Source organism: Canis lupus, chromosome 21, assembly GCF_048164855.1.
Source record: "Canis lupus baileyi chromosome 21, mCanLup2.hap1, whole genome shotgun sequence".
NCBI lineage: Eukaryota > Metazoa > Chordata > Mammalia > Carnivora > Canidae > Canis > Canis lupus.
The window spans coordinates 30,966,113-30,983,000 of record NC_132858.1 but is presented as its reverse complement, the minus strand read 5'-3'; the positions used below and the strand labels follow the sequence as shown (position 1 = coordinate 30,983,000).

Below are 16,888 nucleotides of genomic sequence, written 5' to 3'. Positions count from 1 at the left end.
GCGCGACGCCGGAAGTGAGCGAGCATTTCCGGCGGCCCTCGCCGTGGTGCTGACGCCTCCGTGGTGCCGCTCCCCGGCCTTCCCGCCGTCATGAAGGACGTACCGGGCTTCCTGCAGCAGAGCCAGAGCTCCGGGCCCGGCCAGGCCGCCGTGTGGCACCGCCTGGAGGAGCTTTACACGAAGAAGTGAGCGCCCAGCCGTGGCCCCGCGTCCCGGGACGGAGGGCGAGGCGGACGCGGGCGGCCGTGACGGGCCGGGGGGCTCGGCCCCGCGTGCTGAGAGGAGGCGGGGGGCTGGGCCCGCGGGGAGGGGCGCTGGGGGGGGCGGGGGGCTGGGCCCGCGGGGAGGGGCGCTGGGGGGCGGAGGGCTAGGCTCACGGGGACAGGCGCTGCGGGGGCGGGGGACTAGGCTAGGCTGAGGAGGGGCGCTGAGGGGGCGGGGGGCTAGGCCTGCGGGGAGGGGCGCTGGGGGGCGGGGGGCTAGGCTAGGCTGAGGAGGGGCGCTGGGGGGGCAGGGGGCTAGGCTAGGGTGAGGAGGGGCGCTGAGGGGGTGGGGGGCTAGGCCCGCGGGGACGGAGGACAGAGCCAGAGGCCGAGTTCGGGGGGTGTCGGGTGCTCTGGGCCCCTGCGCGAGGGGCCGGGATCTGAACCCCCCTTCGGCTCTCTCCTGGAGGGTTCGGGGCTCTCAGGGACGCTCGCTCTCGGTTCCCGTCCTTGTGACTGGAGGGTCCTGGTGTCGCAGCCCGTCTCTGGAGCCCATAAGCCCGAGCGCGGTGCAGCTGTTGGTTTCCCTGTTGCTTGTCTCCGGCCACTCCCCGGGCTTCAGCCCCGGCGCCGCTCTCCCAGGGCCCCTCCTTTCCATTGCATTTCACGTGGGGCTTCACGCCGCTGGAAGATCCCGAAGTTTGGGCTTGGAAGCAGGAGGAGTTTTGCGACAAATTACCGTCGCCTGGCACAGCCACGCACCAGCCCGGCCTTGAGTGGAGAGAAGAACCCGCTAGCCTTGTGTGGGAAAGGGCACCTCCTGTGGCGACTCCCCTGCTAACGCTGGCCTTGAGCCTGGTGCCTTGTACGCGGAGAGGGTGAATACATGTTTGGAGGATGTTCGGCTCTTAGTGTTTTTTGAGAGGAGATTCTTAGTGTTTGGCAATAACTGCATTTTGTATTCTTCAAAGCATTTTATTTGCATTCTTAAAAATTAGACTTTGGTTTCATATGTACGGTCATTTTTCTAGAGGGTTTATTCGTTTGCCCACCTAATCCTTCATTCATCCCATTTACAGGGGAGGAAACAAGCTCAATGTAGAAGAGCCTACATTTCAACTTAGGGGTGATTCCAAATTCGTGTTTTCAGTCAAACCTCATAGTAACTAGAGAGAAACTAAGATGATGTTCTCCGGCCTAACATACTGTTGCATAGCAGAGCCAGGAAAAGAGCTCAGGTTTAGCTTTCTTCCTGTTACACGGTAGAAACTGGCTACTGTTTGTTGTTTGATAGAACCACCACGCTGTGACTCGAGGGGCCTGTGACTCAATATTAGTTTATCTCTGAAGGGCCTTGTGTTTTTCAGATTGTGGCATCAGCTGACACTCCAGGTGCTTGATTTTGTGCAGGACCCATGCTTTGCCCAAGGAGATGGCCTCATTAAGGTAAATGATTTGCCATGCCAGGTCAGATGATATAAATTTGCTAAAAGATTTTTACAAATAAGAGGTGGGCTTTATATTAATACACTATACCCACTCAGCAGTCACTTGAAGTCAGGTACCGTTCTAAGGGCTTTACTTATTTACTCCTTACAACAAGATTGGGAGATAAGCATTACTGTCATCCTATTTATTCGGTGTAGAACTTAACACCAAGACATTGAGTAACTTGCCAGAGATCACAGCTAACAGATGGTAGAAGAGACTTCACAGTCTGGCTGTTTTTAAAATCCATGCCTAAAATGCCATCTTACAGGATAGGATAAGATAGCCTTATATCTTATTGTTCATAAACTGTTTTTTTCAGTACTGTTTTTGGAAACTGTTATTCAGAAACTAAAAGTGCAAAATCGGGGGAGAGGGGAAGGCGGATAAACTACAGTGGAGGATAACCATCAGACTCTTACAGATAGCCGTCATCGCTGCTCTTCCTTCACTCTCTGATTCCGCCTGCTTGCCCAAATGCTTTGTCTTGGGTAGTGTGGAAGGCAGAGCCCTTTTAGAGTTCTATCAACGGGGAAAAATAAAGTTCTCTGCCCCAGCCTTCCCCACACTCCCTCACAAACCCCCAACAGTTTGTTCAGTGGTAGCTTCCTCTTTGAAATCTTTCCTGACATCTTACTCTTTGATGCCTTTCTCTCAGATGCTGAATGAATCAGAGATTTATGCTTGCATTGGAACAAAAACTAGTTATTGATAGCTTGAGGTATTCACCCCGGATACATTACTTTATACAAGCCTCCAGTGAAGCTTACTTGCCACCTTCTTACCCCACCGCCTGGTGCCCTAAGACCTCCTCGTGTTTTATATCCACAACATGTCACTACTTCAGAGGAACTTGTATTCATCTGCAAACCTAAAAATTTGGCTGGGCATTCTGTTTTCTGGATTATGTCAAAAAAAATGACAAGTTGGGTCTATCTTAATATTTGTTCCTTGAAGTTTTAAATTCCAGTGATGAAGTAATCCATGATTATTCATCTCTGTTCTTTGCTTCCTTGTCTTTAAATCACTTTCTACACAGAGCAAAATATTCCTTCAACCCACAGGTAACATAACACTTACTTAGGTCGGCAGGCTAGAGTTTACTGTTTCAGTGGACAAGCAAACCTTTAAAAATTGTAGGGACTCAGCCCATAGGACTTGCAGATATATATATATATATATATATATATATATATATATATATATATAGTGTTCATGAATCTGCAGTCACCAGTAGTAATTTTCAGTTTCCTTTTTCTTTATTTTTTTATTTTTATTTATTTATGATAGGCACACAGTGAGAGAGAGAGAGGCAGACACAGGCAGAGGGAGAAGCAGGCTCCATGCACCGGGAGCCCGACGTGGGATTCAATCCAGGGTCTCTAGGATCACGCCCTGGGCTAAAGGCAGGCGCTAAACCGCTGCGCCACCCAGGGATCCCAATTTCCTTTTTCTTTGAAGAGGTTTTTGCTTAGGTAATTCCATAAATTATAGCGGGTATCAGAAAAGTTGAAAATATCTTTTTTTTTTTTTTTTTTTTGAAAATATCTTATTGATGAAGAAGATATCTTTGAAATAGTCTTTGGTAGTGAAAAAGCCATTTTATTTAGATGGCTCTTTCTGGGTGCCAAATTTATTTATTTATTTATGACAGTCACACACAGAGAGTGAGAGAGGCAGAGACTAGGCAGAGGGAGAAGCAGGCTCCATGCACCGGGAGCCCAACGTGGGATTCGATCCTGGGTCTCCAGGATCGCGCCCTGGGCCAAAGGCAGGCGCTAAACCGCTGCGCCACCCAGGGATCCCCAAATTTATTTATTTATTTATTTTAAAAAGATTTTATTTATTCATGAGAGGCACAGAGAGAGAGAGCCAGAGACACAGGCAGAGGGAGGAGTAGGCTCCATGCAGGGAGCCTGACTGGGACTTGATCCTGGGTCTCCAGGAATCACACCCAGGGCGGAAGGCGGGACGGGGCTAAACTGCTGGGCCACTCAGGCTGTCCTGGGTGCCAAATTTAAATAATAAAGTGGCTCCTGGGGGGACATTCCCCCCTCCCCAGTTTTATTGAGAAATAATTGACGTGTAACACTGTGTTAGTTTAAGGTGTGCAGTGTAATGATTCGGTACATGTATATATGCAAAATGGTCACAGTAAGTCTAATTAACATCCGCCTCACATAATTATGCTTTTTTTTTCTTCTCATGATGACAGCTTTTATGATCTACTGCCTTAGTAACTTTCAAATATACAGACAGTATTATTAACTGTAGTCACTGTGCTGTACATTATATGTCCAAGATTTAATTATTTTATGACTGGACGTTTGTACCTCTTGACCACCTTCACCCGTTTCTTGCACCCTGCTCCCAGCCCCTGCCTCTGGCCACCACCAATCTGCTCTCTGTATCTGTGAGTTCAGTTTTTTAGGTTTCACGTAGTAGTGAGTCACACAGTACTTGTCTTTCATTGTCTTAGTTTATTTCACTAAGCAAAACTCCCTCCAGTTTCGTCCATATTGTCCAAAAATGGCAGGGTTTCCTTCTTTTTATGACTGAATAATATTCCGCACTCTGTGTGCATATATACCACATTTTCTTTCACAGGGACATTTCCATCTTTCTGTCTTCCTATCCCAGAGGAATTGCAGACTCTCCTTATCCGAGTAGACCTTATCTCGAGGCTCCCTCCTTCCACTCTGCCCAGTTACTTGACAAGCTCAGAGTTCACTGTCAGCTCCCCTTTCCAGCGAGCAGCAAATCTCTCAGACCCTGTCGTTGCTCCCTCATCTCCTGTCTTGACTAGTGGCCTCAGCTGGTCTCTGTCCCTCACTCTTCCCTCCCTCCCCTCCCCTCCCCCAGTCATGCTTATCAGGTAGGAGTGAGGTCAGGAGTTTCTATGGGTTCAGGCTTGACTTCGGGGCAAGGACGGGGGCCCCAGTGCCTCCCACTGTCTGTGTCCTTCAAAGTGCTCCTGAAACTGCAGCGTTTGTTTGCTTCAGTGCTTTTGCACATGTTTATTCCCATCCAGAATTTTCTCCCAATGCCATACCTCCTCTCCCATACCAAATTTGTCCAGGTCTCTAACTGGTCTTCCTTCCTTAAAACTCAGTTATCACCATTTCTGTAATCACCTTCTTTGGAACCTCTCCTTTTGGCTAATCGACCCATATGGGTTTTTTCCCTTGTTTGTAAACTCACAGTATTGTCATTTATTTGTTCACAAGTCTGCTCTCCTGGGACAGGAATCCTTGAAAGCCCAGCTTTTATTTTATACATTCTGTGTCTGTAGTACCTAGCAAAGAGTCTGTATAAGTACTCAAGTGTTTGCAGAATAGCTAATAAATTTGGTAACATAGGCTGCAATCTTCTAAAATATGAAGGTTAGTGAATCTTTCAAATTGATAGTCTCTTTTACTGAAAGTATTTTGGAGAAAGAATGTAGGAATTGGTCTTTAGGAGATTGTTATAGGTCAGGGATCTAATTTCCAGGAAAAAAAATCATAGCTTCTTTCATAATCCATTGGTGATTAATACATCTAAATATGGGTCCCCTGTCATTTCACAAACATTTCTGTGGTGCCTGCTGTGTGGCAGGCATTGCAGTCATGTTCAACTTTGTAGAATGAAAGACATCCTGTAATCACTCTACGTGTTTTGGTTCCACAGCTTTATGAAAACTTCATCAGTGAATTTGAACACAGGTAAAACACCTTTGTCAGTTTTTTACTTTGAACATTAACTTTGAACATTGATACTTAATGACACTCAAAGCCTGGTGATTTTTATTTCAGGGTGAATCCTCTGTCCCTGGTAGAAATTATTCTTCACGTAGTTAGACAGATGACTGGTGAGTCTCACTTTGTTTCATAAAGAAGCAGATACAAATGGTAATTAAAATGATTTCAAAATATAAGTTAAATAAACTTTACATTTTGATAGAAAATAACAGCCTCGGGCAACCTAGTTGGCTCAGCGATTTAGCTCTGCCATCGACCCAGGGCATGATCTTGGAGACCCGGGATCGAGCCCCACGTCGGGCTCCCTGCATGGAGCCTGCTTCTCCCTCTGCCTGTGTATCTGCCTCCCTCTCTCTCTCTTTCTCATGAATACATAAATAAATAAAATCTTTAAAAAAAAGAAAATACCAGACTCTAAGTTACCTTTTTATTGTATGTTCTAACCTAAAGATTATCTTACCTAAGTGTTGTGATTGGTAGGAACCGATCTCTAAGGAGACACTGTCTTTTTTAAAAGATACTGTGCTTTTTTTGACATTGTTCTTCTGTCTTTTCTAGATCCTAATGTGGCTCTTACTTTTCTGGAAAAGACTCGCGAAAAGGTAAATGTGAAGTCTGAGTCAGATCTTTAGAATATGCGTGACTTATAGTTTGTGTTTACGTTTGCTACACACACTTTAGAGATCAATTTGTTTCTAGTCATGTAAGTGAAGCCATATGCAGATGTTTTGTTAATCTTCTGCCCACACTTCTCAGGTTCCCTTGTTTCTGATGTCTGTAGGTGAAAAGTAGCGATGAGGCAGTGATCCTGTGTAAAACTGCAATTGGAGCTCTAAAATTAAACATCGGGGACCTACAGGTTACAAAGGTAATGTTACCATAATACGGGCTTATCTTTAGTTTAAAAAGTTGTTTATGGAGTCATGGGGGAAAATCTCATTTTTTCTGTTTTAACTTTTAAGGTGACTTTACATTATAGAAAAGTTGCAAACAGCAGAAAGAACTCTCATTTACCTCCCTCACACACTCTCATTGCCCCATCATTCTCTGTGTGTGCTTGTAGTGTTTTGTTTTGTTTTTTCCAAAACCATTGAGAGTCAGTTGCTGATATGAGTCTTGTTACCATTTAACATAAGGGGACTGCCCTGGGTGAGCACAGCACGTCCATCAGCAGGGTCCAGACAGCCTCAGACTGTTCACATGGGCCCTCGCTGACCAGGGTCAGCTCACTCAGTGCACCAGGTCACAGGCTGCTCCTCCTCTCTCTCTGCCTCCTAATCTTTGCTGAAATTTCCTGTCCTTATTTTTGATTTAGTGTAATTTTGGGGACAGATGTGGATATCAGTGGCAGTAAAACCAACTTGTGTGGTCAGTCTACCTTAGTGAACCAGAGACTACATGTGTGTTTATGTTGTTTGGGTTTGTGTTAAGAAAATATTGGGGTAACCGTTCATGTTCTCATTGCCCGGAAATAACACTTCTTACTTTTTGTTGCTTCCCAGTTCTAGCCTTCATACATACTTATTACATTTTGCTTTGAAATATTTAACACCTCTCGAAAGCCACAGAATACTGGAAGGAATCCCCACCCAGCATAGGAATGACGCAGCACTGCACAGTCGGAGCTGCTGGGCCCTGACAGCACATTCCTGCTCCAGCAGCGCTCTCTGCACATGTCCTGATGCTCACTAGACAGGGATGTGTTCCGTCTAAGTGAGGTTTAGTGTTGTTTTAAGTTAACGGGCTCAGTGTGAGGTTTGAGAATCATCGTGTTGGTACCTGTGACCCATTCGTTCTTACTGGCCCTTCATATTTCACTGTGACTTTCACAGTGTATGGGATTCAGAGTGTTCAGAGTGTTAGGAACAGTGCTGTTATTTATCTCAGCATTTCTATGGCTGCTTCCTCGTGTATGTGGGCACAATCTCACCAAGGCACGTGCCTGGTGTGTGCCATCTGCCTTTACCAGATGGGGTCAGACCTATCCCCAAGATGGCTCACACTACCCTGGCACCATACAAGCACTTCCAAAGCTCCATATCATCAACACTTGGTATTTTCAGACTATTTAATTTTTGCCAGTCTGGTGAAGATGAAATGCCATCTCATTGGGGGTTTATTGACCGCTCCATTCATGTCTCCACTTCTGTAAATTGCCTGTGAATACTTTTTCTTTTATCCATTTTACGGTGCTACTTTCCCTCTGTTGATTAGTAAGAATTCTTTATATAGCTTTAGTTGTACCCCCTTGCGGGTTATGTGAAAAATGTCCTTTCCCAGTCCGTATAGCTTTTCTTTCTTCTGTCTTGGATGAACTGAAGCTCTCTATTTTAACATAGTCTTGTCTGTCTGTTTCCTTAAAAATGTTTTAAGTCAGGGCCGCCTGAGTGGTTCAGTGGATTGAACATCTGCCCTCAGCTCAGGTCATGATCCCAGGGTCCTGGGATCAAGTCCCGCATCAGGTTCCCTGCTCAGTGGGGAGCCTGCTTCTCCCTTTTTCTCTGCCGTTTCCCCTGCTTGTGTACATTCACGCTCTCTCTCAAATAAATCTTTAAAAAAAAGTTTTAAGTTAAAAAGAAAGGCGATTTTGCCTCCTGCATGTAGGAAACAATTGAAGATGTCGAAGAGATGCTCAACAACCTCCCTGGTGTGACCTCGGTTCACAGTCGTTTCTATGACCTCTCCAGTAAATACTATCAAACAATCGGAAACCATGCATCCTACTACAAAGATGCTCTGCGGTTTCTGGGCTGCGTCGATATCAAGGATCTGCCAGGTAACATGGAGCCGTTAAAGTCCATGTCGAAGGAGCGTGTTCTTGAGGCGTAGTAGCAGGTCTGGGCTGGGAAATTACTCTGGTATATCCATCCATCCACTGAAGAAAGCCCAAGTGGTGAGAGGGTGGAAAGAGCCATGCAAGCATTAGTTTCTATGTGAGTCTGCCTTCAGCATTTAGCTCAGGTGAAAACAAGGCTGCGCCCTATAGCCCTTCCCTGTTCCTTCTCTGTCTCCCCTGTTCTCTGAACCAGAGGCCTTGGTGAGAAGCCAGCCATGTCGATGCCTTGGCCCCAGCTCATGAAGGGTGTGGTGAAGCCCTATACCTGAGAACCTGGTTCTGGAAACTGAAAAGACCCAGGGGGATTCCTTACAAAAACCTTTTCAAGGATTTGAGGAATGGAAAGAAAAGTGAACAATGAGTTTTAGGAAAAGTGCAAGGAGTATGTTTAGAAAAGAAATGTAAGCCCATTTTAGATGTTTCTTGCAGTACACTTGTTGAAGCGTGGAGGCCAGCGTCCCGTAGAAATGTTAATGCAGTTTTAATTCCAGCAACTCCAGAAAAACATACTGGAAAAATCAAGTAATGCAGGCAGGCGAGGGGAATTGTTGTGTAGGAACAGAAGTAGGTTCACTCTAGTCCAAAAAGAGGCTAGATGAGGTGATTTTAAGAGAAACAAGGTATTGCTTCCAGGAAGTAGAGTAGCTGAAAATATAAATAGATTCACGTATTTAGGTAAAGATGAGTAAATAAACGTCTTTCCCATAAAACCCCTATATATGGTTCCAGGTATAATTTAAGGTAGTCCAGTACTTTAACAAAAGATGACTAGTGGGGCGCCTGGGTGGCTCAGTCACTAAGCAGCCGGTTCTGGGTTTCAACTCCAGTCACGATCTTGGACGCCCTGAGATTGAGCCCCGTGTCGGAGCTTTGTGCTAGGCATGGAGCCTGCTTCAGATTCTCTCCTCCCCCTCCCCACCTCTCAAAAAAAAAAAAAACCCAAAAGAGATAAAACAATTTTCAAAGGCTTTGTGAAATAACCATCGCAGGGAATGGTTTCTTTACTTTTTTATGAGATTTTTAAAGCCAAACAGGACTGATGCTCATAACTGGGATATGTCACTGGAGCTGTGTTGTTGCCGTAGTGTCTGAACAGCAGGAGAGAGCTTTCACGCTGGGACTAGCAGGACTTCTTGGCGAGGGCGTTTTTAACTTTGGAGAACTCGTAAGTGGACCCTGGGCACAGATTTCTTAACAAGGGGGAGACTAATGTGGTTTTTTTTGCCAGCTAACCATCTCATCCTCGCAGCTCATGCACCCCGTGCTGGAATCACTGAGGAGCACCGACCGGCAGTGGCTGATTGACACCCTGTATGCCTTTAACAGTGGTAACGTAGAGAGATTCCAGACGCTGAAGACTGCCTGGGGCCAGCAGGTCAGTCAGGAAGGACAACTGAGCGCTCCTGCCACGCTCCTGGCTCTCGTTCATCCTGTGTCTGTACATTTATTCCACAGACATTTTCTGTTCACTTGCCTGCTACACACCAGGCACTAGGAAGACAGATTAAGACAGGCCTGTCCTGCTCTCAGAGCAGAGGGTTAAGGGGCTGGTTACGGTACTTAGTTATTGTGGTAGTGAAAAGTGTGATGGGGGAGCGTCATCTGGGTGACAGGGGTGTCATAGAAAACTACCCAAAAGAGGTAATGCCCTTTGTCTGATCTTAGGCATGGGTAGAGTTTAGCCAAGTGAAGAATATGAGAAGAGTACATACAGCAGAGGAAAGGGAAGCCTTTCGCATGTTGCTGAACTGAAACAGTCTGTGAGGCTAAAGTGACTGAGTGATGAGAGCTGGGGAGAGCCTCGGGTGTGGGACGGCAGGACAGTCCTGCAGGAAGGGAGTGGTCAGTATAGAGGGAAAGGGGTGGGCAGGAGAGAGGCCAGCAGGCCAGGAGAGGAGCCATTGGGAGGTGTGAATTAGGGAGAAGAGGTATTGAATGAGGACCTGAGCTTTCATAGTTAAGCTTATTTTTTTAATGAAATTATTAGAAGCAAATATTACTAAATTGTTCATAGTGATAGGGATTATGGTTGTATTACTGTTTTTTACACTTTTCTGAAACTTCAATTTTTTTAAATTCAAAATAAGCTAATAGAAATGACACATAATGGAGCTGAGTAGATGTGAATGGGCTGTGAAGAGGCAGAGAGCAAATCCATCCAACCCCAGCTGTAGCGTGTGATCTCTGAAAGAAACAAATGTGCCGCCTGGCAAACAAGCTGTCTGGCTGTAGAAACCTAAGGAAAAAGAACTTCAGGGGTGTGTTGCCAGCGCTATCGAAGCAGCGAGGGCCCATTTCAGGGGAGTGGGCTCTTTCTGAAGAACTTTTCCTGCCTTGTCTCTGTGGCAGAAATGGCCCCAGGAGCTCTGCCTGTGTTGGGGTGTGAGTTCTCAGATGATTGAATCAGGGAATTCATCCTCCTTTTTGTCTCTGCTCATCAGTAACCCATGACCCACGAGTCTCCTTGAAAGGCCTGCACCTGGGTCCTGGCCCCTGGTGTCCCTGGCATTAGTGTAAATCTTCCCTCGTAAATGGCTTATGCAGGAGCACGGTTTTTCAGGGATGAACCAGTTAGTGATGTCCTGAGAGAAGTGAGCCTCCGGGACCCTGCAGTATATGGTGTTTTCGTTCGATCTGCTGTAGAAAAAATTTCAAAGCCCAGGTTAGGTAAGTGATGTCTTTCTCCTTTTCAGCCTGATTTGGCAGCCAACGAGGCCCAGCTGCTGAGGAAAATCCAATTGTTGTGCCTCATGGAGGTAAGCAAGCTGCAGGAACTACTCTGATTTCAGACCCTGCAGATGAGCCCTCAGGGTCCTGCACACTCTCTAGGCTGCACCCCCTCTCCATCACCTTCCCTTTTTTTCTGTCACCATTTGCATTTTTAAGTTTGTATGTGGGTCTCATCTTCGACGATGACTGAGCTAGAGTAGCTGCCGCCTCGTTGTATGCACCATTCTTCATCAACATGCTCGTCTCTCTTTCCCTGTAGAGTGTAAGCTTCTTAAGGAAAGCAGCCTTGTGGGTCTGGGCCAGCACACTGTCCCCAGCTCAAGCACTTGCTCAGGGCATGAATATTGACCGTTGCCGACAGTGGCTGTGGAGTTCAGTTCACTGTGTCCTCTAAGCATGGAAAGCTCGCTCCTAATAAGATCCACGGCTACTACGGTTAAGGAAGAGTTTAACGTATGCGATAGTAATAGCTGTATTTTCAGAACATGTATTATCAGAAGCATCCTTATGAGTCAGCTCTCTGACAGTCTTTATTTGGAAAAATAGTTAACAAACAAAAAAATGTTTTTCAGATGACTTTCACACGACCTGCCAATCACAGACAACTCACTTTTGAAGAAATTGCCAAAAGTGCTAAAATCACTGTGAACGAGGTACAGCTTTTGGATTCAGGAGGGTCAGTGGGAAAGCCCAGAGGGATCAGGGCTCCTGTGAGCATGCTCCAGGCCCAGACCTGGTGTCATGTCCCCCCACACGCGGGGCCTTGGGCTGTCTCCCATGGCCGCTCTCTGCGCAGGTGGAGTTGCTGGTGATGAAGGCGCTCTCAGTGGGGCTGGTGAAAGGCAGCATTGACGAGGTGGATAAGCGAGTTCACATGACCTGGGTGCAGCCCCGTGTGCTGGATCTGCAGCAGGTAACACAGTTCATGTCCGTGGGTGGTTCATATGCTCTCTGTGCTTGTCTTGGTTTCACTTGGATGGAAGCCATTTAGGAAGAAAGCAGTATTGACAGGGGATTCTGGAGAATCTATTACTGCTGTTTGGAATAAGGGTTTTTCAGAGAACCTAATTTAATACAAGCCTGGGTTTGAACCTTGTGTTTAAAAGCTTATCCTAATTACAGTGTTGGCTGTGCTGATGATGCCTTTTAATCTTAAAATTGGTACTCAGATCAAATCTGTTCCTAGTTCTGTGGTTTGAGCTCAGGTCCATTTGTCCATATTTGCTGGAAATTTAATCCTGTGAATTTCCTCTATTCTTGCCTGCTTTCTTTCATGCAGGTTTTTTTAAATGTCATTGCGATAAGAACTACCTGGGATAATCCCATCTCGCACAGCCCACTCCCCCAGCTCTGATGCACCATAGAATTAGCTGGAGAGGTGCAGCTGTGATTCCCAAGTATCCTAACACCCTGGTCCTGCTTTGCCTCAGATCAAGGGGATGAAGGACCGCCTGGAGTTCTGGTGCACCGACGTGAGGAGCATGGAGATGCTGGTGGAGCACCAGGCCCACGACATCCTCACCTAGTGCCCCTGCCTCACCGTCTGTGGCAGCTGGGAAGACCTGTGTTCCTGAGGAAGTAGGGGGTGGGATTGTGTTTGTGGAGTGGGGACTGTTCTCCCTGCTGTGAAATCAGGACGTCACTCATGGGGGGCCCGCCTGCAGAGAGAAGCCTCCTTTGTGGGGGTGTCCTGTAGTTCTCAGTGGGGAGGGGTCACGGGTCTCCAGTGAGGAGGAGGCGGGCAAGAGTGTGTGTGCGCCCCGAGGAACGAGGAGTAGCCCTCAAGTGTGTGGGGATGCCACTCAGGCTCATCTCCACCATCTACCTGTGTCAACATCTCTGCTGTTGTTCAAGAATGTTCCTGTAATAAACGCCTTTGTTTTGTCTATTTGTGGTTCTGCTTTCTTAGTCTTAGCTCCCAGGTCAAGCCTAGGCCCAAGAGATGATAAAGCAGGAGATGAGAGACGGCTTGGTGGGGGTCTGGCTTTGGCCCTCTTCTCCTACCCTGGGAAAAGGGCGTCTCTGCATGTACGGCCACTGAGCAGAGCTGGGCACAGACGTGTCCACTGCGATCGACAGAGTTGTCCACCCACTACCACCCAGCCGGCCCTCAGCCCAGGGCATCCAGGGAGGGGGGATGCTCATATAGAAAGAATCACCAAGTGAACACTAGGTGGAGGGAAGGTTTAATGCGATCTTTCATCCAGTGCCTGGATCCTGAGCTGCGGGGCCTTCATTTGGTGGAGCCTGTCTTGTAGCTCTCCAGGTGGAACAGGACCCAGCCCGCGGGGGTCAGGAAGCTGAGGAACATCACGGATAGCCCGATGGCTTGCTCCTGGGTGAGGAAAGCACATGTGAGTCCACCAGGCCAGTACCAACATTCCTGGGTCGCTGCAGTGTGGACCCCTGGCAACCAGAGTGGCAGTCCACACTTAGGGACGTCCTGCCCCACCCCCTGTGCTCCCGTGGGACCCCTCGGCCCAGCCTGACATCTGGTGTGTGAGTGGGGACACTGGTCCTCAGCGTGGACTTGGGCTGGCAGCCCTCTGCCTATGCAGCAGGACCCTCTCCTCAGCGCCCCCCCAAGAGCCTGCTGGGCCTGGCCTTGTGTGCCTCGACCTTGAACTCCTGACCTGGCAAAACATGTGCACGTCAGGTGCTGTGCGGGACAGATTCTGGCCATACAAGGGCAGGGTCATTTTCCCTAAATGGCGGTCCTGCTCAGAAGCCTGGACAGAGGAGACAGGACTCCCTGCACTGTGAGCCATGCCACCCGGGGCCCGGTTCCAAAGAACCTACTACACTTCACCTTCACTCAGTTTCTTCCTGAAACAGCCTGGGCCCAATCATCCCTGCCCGTTCCCTTAAGCAGTCAGACGCCAGGTTGGAGACCAGTCCTTCCTTTTGACTTTGCCTCCCAGTGGTTTCAAAGCAACGTGAGCCCAGAACGAGGCCCTTAGGCCGGGTTCTGAGCTTAGCCTCACCACGTGACCTTGAACAGATGACTTTCTAAACTTAGTTTATTGCTGCTTAACACAGAGGTAGTTGTGTGCTCTCCTGGAGCCTGAGGGAGCCTGAGGGCTGTGTTTTCGCCTGTGCTCTTGTGGGCCTTCTGGGCAGCCCACTTTCCCCACCCGTGGGCGGTGAAGCTGGAGTGTACACTGAGTGCCCTTCAAGCTCTGCCGTTGGCCGGAGGGCAAGTGGGGGCCTGAGAACAGAAAGACCAGCATCCCCAGCTGACCGCTAGCTGCTTTAGGAGCCTGACCTCCAGGCGATGGACCCAAGGACCCCCTTCCCCCTTCCCGGGGTGGGGGCTGATTTCTATCGCGAGGATCACCTGCGGGATCTGTGAGCCTGAGAATACAAGTCTCCTCCCCTTTATCAGCCTGGCCTCCCGTGTCCTCCCAAACCCACCTCATCTGCAAAACAACGCAGGACTGCCCACTCCCCGTGCTCCGGCCAGCACCCCTCCGTGGAGGTTCTTACCATGGGAGAAGTGGGCGTCCTGGCCGGCTTGGCAGAGACGTGTGCCCTGGGGACCACCCAGCCCCTCAGGGGCGTCTGCAGCAGCCTGGGGGCCAAGGCCAACTTGAGCATGGTGGTCCAGCCGCACTCCGGGAGTCCAGCAAGGTCCGTGTATCCGCTCGGCACGTCCTCTGCTCACTCGGGTGCTGGGGCTTTTTATAGCTCAAGTGGGGAGCGGCAGCTGTCCCCTCCTGTCACGGTGCTTGGCCGACAGGACACCAGCTTGGAAGCGGGAGACCAGCGGCGTCAGGCTGCAGCCTCCAGGCCCAGCCTGTGCTGTGGCCCCCAGGGGCTTCGAGCCTGTCCCCGTGCAGGCAGGCTTGGCCTTCTCTGCGAACAGCCTGCAGGTCTCTGTCAAGAAGGCGCCCGACAAAGAGGCAGGACTGGGGAAGTCGGAGAATTTGAGAAAGCAGGGGGGGAAGTGACAGGATTTAAGAGGAACCCAAGTTACTGGAGTAGCCACTGACAGCGCCCTGTGGAGCTATTTCAAAGTTCTCCAACTTCGGGATTCCGGGCTGAGCTGCCCCGCCTGTGGATCTCCGTCCCGGGCCCGGCTGTGAGTCCGAGCGGCGCAGCCTCACCCCCAGAGGGGACCCCGCGTCTGCAGCGCCGGGAAGCCCAGGGGAGCTGAGCAGACACGCTGAGCCCCGAGCAGGCCCGGGGTGCTCTGGGCCCACGTTGCTCGTGAGGGGTCCCAGGGCCATTTGTGCTGGGGCTGCGATGCCCAGCGGCCCCGGAGAGTCGGCCTGTGAGCCACCCCACACCGCGTGTGAGCTCGGAGCCTCCCGGTCTCTCTTCTCTTCGTTCTTCAGAGACTGCGTCGCTCATGTCTTCCCACAACGATCATCTACTCGAGAATTTGTTTTCCTGCTCTGAGGGGTTGTGTCCCCCTGTCTCACTATACAACCCTCCGCCCCCGCTGCTCATTTCCCCAAAGTCACAGACGTGACCAGATGTGACCCACCGTCGACCGCAGTGACTCTGCTCCAGGACAGCAGTGGCCCTGAGCCCCTGGGCTGAGTCGCGGCCAAGCTCGCATCCCCAGCAGCTCCTGCAGCCCTCTGTCCCTGCTTACTGGATGCTGAACCCCTGCTCCAGGTCCTGCCTGAGCGCTGCCAGCCCGTCCACCTCCTGCTGAGCGCGTGGGCCTCGGGGTTGCAGCTGCTGACCGGCCATGGTACTTAGGGTGTGCCGATGCTCATGACCGCTGTCCCCACCCTGAGCGCACTGGCCGAAGCCCTGCGGACCATCCGGGCCGGCCCATCCGCTGCCCGGCTGTTCGGGTCCAAGTGTGAGCACCGTGCCCATTTCCTCCGCTGCTCACACTCCATAGGCCCCAGCCCCGCCCAGTCCAACCTTGACCGTGTGCTCCGAGGCTGCCAGCCCAGGGCCCCCGCCCAGCGGCCAGGGTGGCCCTCGGGGAGCCGCCGCCCCGCCCACCCGTGCCCCGCCCGGCTGCTCCCCTGGCTTCGGGGCCCTCAGCTGCTGCCCTACACCCTCCTGCGGCCTCGCCTGGGTGGCCTTTGCCTCCTGTTTCCGAGCCCTCGGGCCCCGTCCCAATGTCCCCACGGCCTCCCCTTGGTCGCACCCACGTGCTGATGGGCTGCTCTCGGTTGCCCGAGCCATGAGGACCAGGCCCTGCTGGCTGCCCTGAGCGGCTGGGCCTGGCGGGCGAGCAGCACTGCGGAAGGCCGCAGGGGCCGGTGTGGCCGCGGGGCAGCGGGGACAGGCCCGAGCGTGGCTGGTACTGGCGTGGCTCGGGGATGCGGGGCCCGGCAGCAGTTCGCTGCACCGTCAGCGCGGCCTGGATGGGCATGTGCAGCCCGGGCGCTCCGTGGCTGTCGGGCCCAGGAGCACGGCCACTGTCCTCCCCGCGGCCACGGCGTGGCTCGTCCGTCGGCCTCCGGGAGGGCCGACGCCTGACTCCGCAGTGGTTCTTCCCGGAAGCCGTGGGGTGCAGATGCCGAGCTGCCCGCCCCCTGCATGCAGCCCCAGCGGCTTGGCTCTCCCGCGAGGAGGAAGCGCTCGGGGCGGGAGGACGGCTGCCCTGTGACCTCGGTCCCTCCTCTGCAGTAATCCCTTCCACCTAAGCCCTTAATCACAGCTTTGGGGTCCGGTTGGGAACAGGCCGCGGGTCACGATCCATCACGCGCCTACAGTGTTTCTTCCTGCACGAAGGAGGCCCGCTGTCCCCAGGCGCCCAGGCCTGGTTCCCAGGGAGGGCTCCTCTGCGTCCCCAGCCTGGGGGGCCGGGGTGTAGGGGTAGGGTGCCGCCACATGGAGGACGCCCTGCTGAGGGCCACGGCCCAAGGGCGGGAAGCGTCCCCCCCTCTCCAGAGGACCTCTGCGCACCAGCCTGCCCCCCT

At 51.0% G+C, this 16,888-nt stretch overlaps 1 protein-coding gene and 1 long non-coding RNA gene across 2 annotated transcripts; one reads left to right on the top strand and one right to left on the bottom strand.

Moving 5' to 3' along the window:
- Positions 1 to 12: 12 nt before the first annotated feature.
- Positions 13 to 12,885, top strand: PSMD13 (proteasome 26S subunit, non-ATPase 13). Its single transcript, XM_072791284.1, has 13 exons — positions 13 to 185; positions 1,571 to 1,649; positions 5,361 to 5,395; positions 5,486 to 5,541; positions 5,990 to 6,033; positions 6,213 to 6,299; positions 8,036 to 8,207; positions 9,353 to 9,432; positions 9,517 to 9,642; positions 10,961 to 11,023; positions 11,570 to 11,650; positions 11,794 to 11,910; positions 12,428 to 12,885. Exons 1-13 carry the CDS (start codon positions 91 to 93, stop codon positions 12,521 to 12,523), a joined length of 1,131 nt encoding a protein of 376 aa, XP_072647385.1. The 5' UTR covers positions 13 to 90; the 3' UTR covers positions 12,524 to 12,885.
- A 281-nt stretch (positions 12,886 to 13,166) lies between these two features.
- LOC140612979 (uncharacterized) lies at positions 13,167 to 15,884 on the bottom strand. The gene is made up of 2 exons (XR_012014096.1): positions 14,484 to 15,884; positions 13,167 to 13,332 (listed from the first exon to the last, which is right to left on the bottom strand). It is a non-coding gene; the product is annotated as an uncharacterized lncRNA (long non-coding RNA).
- Positions 15,885 to 16,888: the final 1,004 nt, after the last annotated feature.